Source organism: Neolamprologus multifasciatus, chromosome 8 (assembly GCF_963576455.1).
Source record: "Neolamprologus multifasciatus chromosome 8, fNeoMul1.2, whole genome shotgun sequence".
In the NCBI taxonomy this organism is placed as follows: domain Eukaryota; kingdom Metazoa; phylum Chordata; class Actinopteri; order Cichliformes; family Cichlidae; genus Neolamprologus; species Neolamprologus multifasciatus.
Genome location: NC_140446.1, coordinates 15,585,223 through 15,594,077, shown reverse-complemented (window position 1 = coordinate 15,594,077; position 8,855 = coordinate 15,585,223). Strand labels below are relative to the sequence as shown.

At 38.6% G+C, this 8,855-nt stretch overlaps 1 protein-coding gene across 1 annotated transcript in view; it reads right to left on the bottom strand.

Moving 5' to 3' along the window:
- Positions 1-634: 634 nt before the first annotated feature.
- ngfrb (nerve growth factor receptor b) overlaps positions 635-8,855 on the bottom strand; it is a 37,425-nt gene continuing 29,204 nt past the window's right edge. Inside the window, exons 4-6 of the mRNA XM_085170619.1 lie at positions 8,357-8,585; positions 5,298-5,458; positions 635-3,391 (exon numbers count right to left, since the gene is read on the bottom strand). Coding sequence (XP_085026745.1) covers positions 3,048-3,391; positions 5,298-5,458; positions 8,357-8,585 — 734 coding nt within the window. The 3' untranslated portion in view covers positions 635-3,047. The remainder of the gene's footprint in view (positions 3,392-5,297; positions 5,459-8,356; positions 8,586-8,855) is intronic.

Genomic DNA, 8,855 nt, shown 5'->3' with positions numbered 1-8,855 from the left:
ACTTTGTATTTGTTGCATTTTAATGTGTTCACTGTATGTGGTGGATACCATGGCTGCCAGTCTAAGAACCAGTGCCTTAGCATGAACTGGAACAGCTAGCTTGTTTTGCATTTCTCTCTTTCTATTTCCATTGAATTGAAAACACGAAAAGTTTGTTTTTAAATGTGTGATAGAAACTGAAGGAGCTTGGCTTGACTGGTCTAGTTCTGTCTAAAGATAATAGCTGAAGCGGTATGGTGCACAACCTCCTGCAACAACGACTCTAGTTATTTTTAGGTTTTCCCAGAGGCAATACTTGTTCCAGTCTTTGTAGCTTCATTTATTACATTCCATATAGTAACACCCATTGTATCACTCATGGCATCTAATTCTTAGCAAGAAAGGGGATAAAAATGTTATATGATTGTTTCGTTTTAGTATTGTTTCTTTAGTGTCCCTAAAATCTAATCTTTTGAATGATATTGCAGCTTATTATTTTAATTATGCTTTAACCTAAGGGTTACTTGGCTGGGTGTCTAACTGGAGCATTAGAATCTGTTTAATCCTGAACCATATGAAATGTAGATTGAATTTAGTCTTTTTCTTTATGTTAGTAGAACTGAATAATTTGTTAACTGCCTTAATGAGGCGTGGCTGTTCCTTTTGTCAACAGCCCTAGAATTGTAATATAGTCCTGTTCACATACAAGTATTATACAGTGGCCACTTCTAGGCTTTAACTAAGATAAAATGTAGAAAAAGACAAATTATTTACAATTGAAATCAATAAAAATAATATTTACAAGTTACAAAAAAATACAGTATAACTAAAAACAAAAATCACATTAGCCGCCTGGAAAGGCATTCGTGATGCAAAATGTAAATACATAATTACACATTTAAGTGCTACAATCTATAGGACAAAAACAGAAATATAATACCATGTACAGTTGTTATTTGAGAATTAAATACAACAACCCTTACAGAGTAATGAGAATACCTTCATTTAAAGTAACACTACAGCATGAAGCTCAGTATGCTAGCGAATAGTGACAATCTGTACTCAGTAGCAACTGAGGTTGGTGAGGATGAGGATTTTATGTAGCAAGCTAATTAATCCTTCAAAAATTTTCCAATGAAAAAAAAAAATCCAAAGAGTTGAAGCTTTAAATATCAACATAAACACAAAATCGAATGTTTTGATAAATCCTAACCAAGCTGGCAGAACCAAACACAATGCAGAGTTTGGTTCATAATGCACTGAAGAGATGAATGCATGCTTACACTTAAACAGTCTAATTAATGCAACTGCCGATTCCTGGGTTTCCCCTTTACATTTAAGTAATCCAAAACTTTTCCACTTGCCCTTGTCTGAATTCATCCCACATCCTTCAACTTGTGTCTCCACTGACTTGCCTTTTATCTGGAGGTCATTGTTCCCAAACAAAGAAGAAACTAGACACCCCTCTTCTTTTTTTCTTTCTCTGTCTTATTAGTCTGTTTGAAGGATTGTCGGTCGCGATAATCATTGCTCTGGATAAACACAGTCTCCTTTGTGTTTTTGTTAGTTGTAGGGTGCTATAACAAATCAAATATTCATGTAATATCACAGTTAAATGAGACACCCTGAGAAATTAAGAGAAAAAATTGAAAATCCTGTCATTTTTCTTTTGCTTCCTAATCATTTACAGCAGTTTATTTACCGGATAACTGGCTGACAATGAGTTGCTACTTTGTGCATGCTGTTTACTGTTAATGTAGTATTTCATTATCTACAGCACAAATTACAAATCATATAATTGTTAACATAATTAGGCACACAGATATCTAATATTGGCTACTATTAATGACAACAAACAGTATATGGTCCCTTTGTCACACTGTTCCATACCATATATGGCAGGATCTGATCATATCTGTGTCCTGTACTATGAACAAGACTGTAAATGCATACATGAGCTAACTGTGTATGCGTTTGTGTGTGTATATGTACACTACATGCATGCAAACCTAGATACTGTATTTGGGTATCTATTTCAAGTATGTCTATATCTGGCATGTGCATTTGCCTGCATATCTACATATTGTATACATGGTTGTTACTTGTGTTTTGAATTCCACGTCTTTCCCTTTTCTGGGTCAGCATGGAGTCTGTCTCTGAGTTTCTGTTATGTAGACAGGTCTGAGCACACAGGCTGGAGTCACGTTGCCTCCGTCAGTGACCTGGCCCCACAGTCAGCCTGGCTGGCAAAGTCCAGGCAGTTAGCACTTGCTGGGGGAAAAAAGGAGTCCAGAAGCCGATTAAGAGGAAGCTGACACTGAGATAAACGCTACTGCTCCATCTCTTAGATCTAATACAAATATTTAAAAGGACGGTAAAAGTTTTTTTTTCTTCCTTTTTTTTGGAAAGAGAACAAGTTCATTTGAAATGTATCCAAACATCACTTCCTCAGGTTGTCACATTTGCAAAGATCCAGACATTCAGTGGTATGCAGGCCTCGTCCAGTAGGAGTAACAGGTTCAAGCGATTTGTGAACTTAAATTTAAACAGTGTACTTAAACATGGCATTAAAACAATATAACTTGTGAGTTAGTGTCTGAGGAAAATGTAATTCTCTTTGGTAGCAGAGATGGGAAAGTACAACACAGACTTATGAAAGGGTAGCAATGGCTGGATGAAGATAATATTAAAGATGCAGAGGACCAAACTGGAGAAAGAATAAGAGTCAAGATTTAAAAACACCTTAACTTTAGGCAGGTAGATATCCAGTGGAGTAATTACAGACATTTGTTTTTTAAGCTTCTTTCTTTGCAAATTTGCTGTATATTTTGTGGATAAATGCAGATTTGGTTTCACATAGCGATATCTATCTGTCAGTGTTTGTCTGATTCCCTGTATTATCCCTTAATTTGACATGATTTTTCAGGATTCACAGCACTGGATCATCACTGTGATTGGTAGCTTCATAAGTGAATATAGCATAGAGGAATAGGAGGCCACAGAGGAATATTTTAAGGTTCAGGTGTTAACATGTGAAATCACTGTTGAGCTTTAAAAATAAACAAAAATCACACTACAGAAGTGGCTGTTGTTTTAGCGGCACTTGGGCTGAGCACCAGGCTCTGAGCGACGTCCTCACGATTGATTTTGCGCAGCGCCGTGCACAGAGCTTCGATGCTGGCACAGTCCTTTCCCGCCCAGTCAGACAGGAGGGCGCAGACCGGATGCTCTTCCTGCTGGAAGGTCGCGATCCGCTCCTCCTCGTATCCGAGAAGAGCCGCCAAGCTGCTCCAGTCACTGTCGTGCATGTGGTCGCAGTCTTCTCCGTCCGCAGCCCTAAACAGCAGCTTCTCCACTTTCTCTCTGGTGTGGAGGGGAAGAAGCAAACAAGGCTCTTCATCGATGTTGACGACTGCAAAAGGAAAAAAAACAAACACAATTATGCATTTTTATTTAAGTTTAAGCACACAGATAACAACATAATATCTTATTGAACAAAGAAAATATTTTATTCACTTGATGTGATCCACAGAGCGATGGCAGCTGTGCACAAATAACTACAAGACTGTGAGTCATCATTACTAATCGGATTACTTTCTAAATATAGTTTTTATGCAGACAGTACATTCTTTGTCAATATCAGTGTCAAACAACAAGCTCTGATTCACTTTTAATGGCCATTAAATGAAGAAAATGCTTCTTGTTCCCAACTTATTCACCTTGCTCTGACGGATCATGGTTTTAGGACTCATCACTTTGTCCTGTGCAATAATAACTCTGTCAGCAAGGGACTTCACTCTTTAATATTTATAAAAGCGGTCTGTATATTTCAGATGGCTTTTGCGGTTTAAGTAAATTCATTGCCCTACAATATCTCAGGAGTGCCTCATTAATAAAATTTCCAGAGCTTGCCAAACTAAAATGACTTATTTATGGTTTCATGCCTTTACTGGCAGCCAAACTGCAGTTTGTACAGCCAGACTGACATAGTGTATGGTGTTGAATAGGACAGAAAACATTATCATGACACTCTGACATCACTTCCTTTTTTTTCTATGAGCTTTTTGTGTAAAATTTCTTATGATTTTGAAAGTTTTGTGAGGCTTTGATGATTTTGATCTTTGAACTCCATATGATAATTAGTTCATCCTCATCTGTCAAATCCCTGATTGAAAGAATTATTACTGCACAGGTCCAAGTGATGAGTCCCAAAACCGTGACATATAAGAGCAAGGTGAATAAGTTCAGAACAAGAAGCATTTTCTTCATTTAATCCACATTAAAGGAGAATCTGACAAATCTGCAGTCTGCATACAAACTATAGTAAGCAAAGGTTTGTTTTGAATTTAACCTTGTAATGCGACACGTATCATATTTGATACATTAGTTCTTGTGAGGTTCTGAGACCTCTACATAATCAATGTGATATTTCCCCCTCAAAAAATGCACAAAAATGCAAGATATAGTAATTATAATACAAACAAAAATTCTAAATGATTTTGTTTTTATTGTCGGAAGGTTCAATAAACAATCCAGTGTAAAAAAAATAAAAAATAAAATAAAATAAAAAATTTCTGTCAATTATCTCATGGTTCTTTACAGGGTCAAAGAAATGTACTCAGAGATATTCCACTTATGAGAATGGGACTAACAGAGTTGATGCCTTCAGCTGCCGATGTTCACCTCTATGTGATTTAAAAATAGATCACATGGTTTCATTGGCTGATTTTTAATTAAGCTCTATTTATTTTTTATTTTCATTTAACCTGTATTTGTTCAGGTAATCTCACTGAGACTCAATGTCTCATTTACAAGAGAGACCTGCTTCTAAACTGAATACGCCTGTGCAGGCTATGGGTGCGCCTTACAAGTGAACATTAACATTTTAAGTAACTGCTTTGCATGAACTACAAGAAAATAATCCATCATTGGTCCCAATACTACAGATTACACTTTAAGATATCAAATCTACTTCTAATTGTGTTTTTCAGGACCTGATCTGCTAAAATAACACTGAAGGTCTGAAGGCTTCATCGCTGTTGTAATCCTCTCCTGCCGATTTGCTATAGTAAGTAAGTTTTCCTGAGAGAGGGGAGGGTGGGCCTCTTTTCGTAAGGAAAATAAGGTTGACACTGTTTAGGGTGCAGCCTATGGTATATGTACTTGCCCTGAAACCCAAATTTCTGGTTTGCCGTCCATCAGACTTATCATATGTTTACACCCAGTTTAAGCACATTAGTTTAATAAATGAGGGCTATCGTTTTTCTCAGCGCTATGACAGCGGCCCCTGTGTCGTTATACTGCAGATGAGTTTTAACCTGTCTGTGCCTGATTCTGGCCCTGCTGCTCCTGCAGACTCTGGCTGTCCACAGAAATGCCGCTGTCACTGTGTAGTTTCTCCCCCTCGGGTGACGGGGTCTGGTTCGGGTTGGGGATGCAGTTGTTGGCTCCTTGCTTATTCTGCTTGCAGCTGTTCCACCTGTATGTGAACGAATCCGCACAGAGACTCATCATACCAGAACTGTTAACACACAAACCAGTTTCCCCTTTTTAAATTATGTTACGTACACAGCATATAATCAGTGAGCTGCAGCTGGATTATAGCTGTATGGGTTCAGTATGAGTATCTTTCACGTACACTGTTACAGCAGGCCTACTGTGTTGTTGTGTGTCGCCATAAGGCTGCAATATGGGTGTTTTTCTCGTTTACTGGAATTTAGCTCCTTTATTTCTATTGTTATTCGTGTCTTCGCTGGACATAGTGCTTACCAGTCTCATTACCCTTTTAATAAAATCTTATTAATATTATTTTTTTAATCCAAACATTTTCAGCCATTTCTTGGAATGATACCATTTTCATGTAGCCATTTATTCTACAGTAAATATGAAAGTAAAACATAACAGATCTCATCATAGCACAGATGACTTCTGCACTAACCTCTCACAAGATTTTGAGGAAACTTGACTTTGAGGTCAAGGTCACTGAGATTCAAATTCATCTGAGATTTTCAGTAGATTCTGTAGGCTGAGGGGCAAAAAACTACAAACCCATATCAAATTCGATTCCACTTCATCTAACTGTGCACCTTTCAACTGCTTCTAGCATTAACGCTCCCGCTACTTTTAGATCTCTTCCTGGAAGTTGTGTCAAAACACTGACCGTTCAACATCAATTTTATGGTTGATGTCCAACAAAAGCAAAACAAAAATGCTGTTTGTGTGTTTGAGGCTCACCCTGAAATAGAAGATAATCTAATCCAAGTGGTCATAGCTTCCAAGCACTAGGGATGGGTATCATTTAGGTTTTATCCGATAACAGTACCAAACCGGTACTTTTGAAACGGTGCCGGTGCTTAAAGAATAAAGAACACAAACTTTGTCCAAAAACCTCTCATGTTTAGCTGTTTTTTTGTAAAAAGACAACAATGTTAGCCTTTTCTGCAGCTATAGGGGATTTATGGTATCACTCTTGGCTTGGCTTAATCAATGGGGGGGAAAAAAAAAAACCAACTTTGTCTAAAAACCTCTCATGTTTAACTGTTTTCCACTTTTTCTTTGGTCATTTTAGCTTTTTTGGCCAGGGTGAAGGGAGTATCTGCCATCAAACAAGAAGACAGCCGCATGTAACTACGACAGTGTTTGCTAGTTCATCTTACGTGCATTAATTTAATAACGTGGTTAAACTACTCAACGTAAATTACACACGAACAACATTAAGCTACTCAAGCAGAGAAGAACGGCTGCTGCTGCCATCATCATCCGTCATCATTTCTGCTACACTGGCAGGGCTAGGGGCCAGGACTCTCCTCTTCGGGTTCTTGGGGGATGTTGCTAACTCCGGGTCCGATAACAGGCACCACACCCGCAGTAGATGTGCTCTATGTGAGGTCTCGCAGCAAGCTATCAAATACGGTGCATTTCTCAGCTTTAAAAAAAATCCGCTATGCGTCGGCAGGTGTTTCATCAGAGTCGAGGTGTTACAGTACCTCCTTTGCACAGTATCAGCTTAAAGCACTTGTTGCAGGCTGCTGTGTTTGCATCTTTTGCTGTGAAGTACAGCCAGACTTTGACCGCTTTGCCTTGGGCGTTTTTAATCTGTAGCTCTGCTCTAAAAGAACGTACGTACCTGGGTCTGCCTACTACGCTTGCAAAGGTAAAATGATTGGCTGGAATCCAAAGTGTATGACATCTCAGGAAAAAAAAGCACCGAAATAAAGCACAGAAATGTGCGCTGCTTTTCGGTCTGGTTACTACCGTTTATGTCAGATGCCATGATGGCACCGGTACCCATCCCTACCAAGCACTGTTTTAAAGTAGATGATCTTGGGCAAATTTAATCAGATATGATTTTTCCATATATTTCTGTAGCTCATACCTCACTGCACACTCAGACTAATGCTTTTATTTTTCCTATCAGCTTTAATTCCCAGGTACAGTAAGGTTAGGTTGTCACCGTAGCACACATATGTAGCGAACCAAAAAAAGGACCTGAACAGGTGCGTTCTACATTTCTGCACATATCAGATGATGACAATGCATATAAGTCCTCATTCGCCCCAAACCTAGTAGTGTAACTGAGGTGAATTGAGTGATGCTTTTCTCCTCAAGACTGAGAAGCTGTCTTTTATAACTCAGACTTGTATTCCAAAAGGTAAAATTGTGAATGCTTTAAAGCATTTGAGAAAGAAACATGACTTACAAACGCTGCTATCTTCTCTGCGCTAGTTTAAAGTAGACTGAAGGAAAGTGAAAAACTCTTTTTTTATTCTTTAATTCTTTTTGGAAAACATGGATTCCTCATCCTCCAGACTAAAGAGGAGAGGGACCATCAGTAGAAAAGTCTGATGGTAAGAGGGCGGCATTTGTGCCTGTGGAACTGGCGACTTACATTCTGGAAAGGCATCATCTGTGCTGAAAGGCATATAAATACTTTAGAGCAGCGTATGCTCCCATCCAGATGGCGTCTTTTTCAGGGAAGGTCTTCCATATTTAAGAAACACAATGCTAAACAGGACACTGCATCTATTAAAACAGCATGACTTCATAGTAGAAGAGTGTGAGTGCTGAGCTGGCCTGCCTGCAGTCCAAGCCTTTCACCAACTGAAAACTTAGAGTCTCATGAAGGGAATAAAAAAATACAACAAAGATAACCCAGACTGAGCAGATGGAATCTGTATCATACACGAATGGGACAAAATTCCTCTCTCAAAGGTCCCATGCATTTACAGACTGATTATAAAAGAAGAGGTGACACCTCTAATTTGAGATCAGAGTTGTAAATCATTGTATTCTGGGTCTGTTTGTTTTTATATTTTACCCAGTGTGCCATATTTTTTGGAATGTCTACTTTTCAGTGTGTTTCCTGCTTAGTCCTCACCTCTTGAAGATGATGAAGGCCACTAATCCAACAACAACAGCTGCCAGGATGGAGCAGTAGATGGGGATGAGTTTATCATTGAGACCCTTGTAGAACCGCTGCTGGGAATCACCACTAGTGGTGGTGGTGCTGCTGCTGTCTGTGGGGACCTCTGGTACGAGTTCATTTGTTATGAAGTCATCACTGGTAGTGGGGGGGGAAGTAAATAGAGACCCTGTGGTGGACGGACCTGTAAATGACAAATATGCACAGAGAGAAATTTTTGAGTTTTGTGAAGATAGAACAGCAACAGGAAATTAAAACATTCACAGTTTTGTTAAAAATTTATTTTTGACCACTTGGATCATTTACTGTTAAAAAGAGAAAGCTGGCAGTTTTAATACCCAGCAGGCCATCCCTGTGTTGAACGTCAGTCCAGTATTTCCCTTCCTTTAGCTTTGTGATTGTGCTGCGGCTAGAGCTAATTACTTAAGAAATATCAAAAATATATTTTATTTAT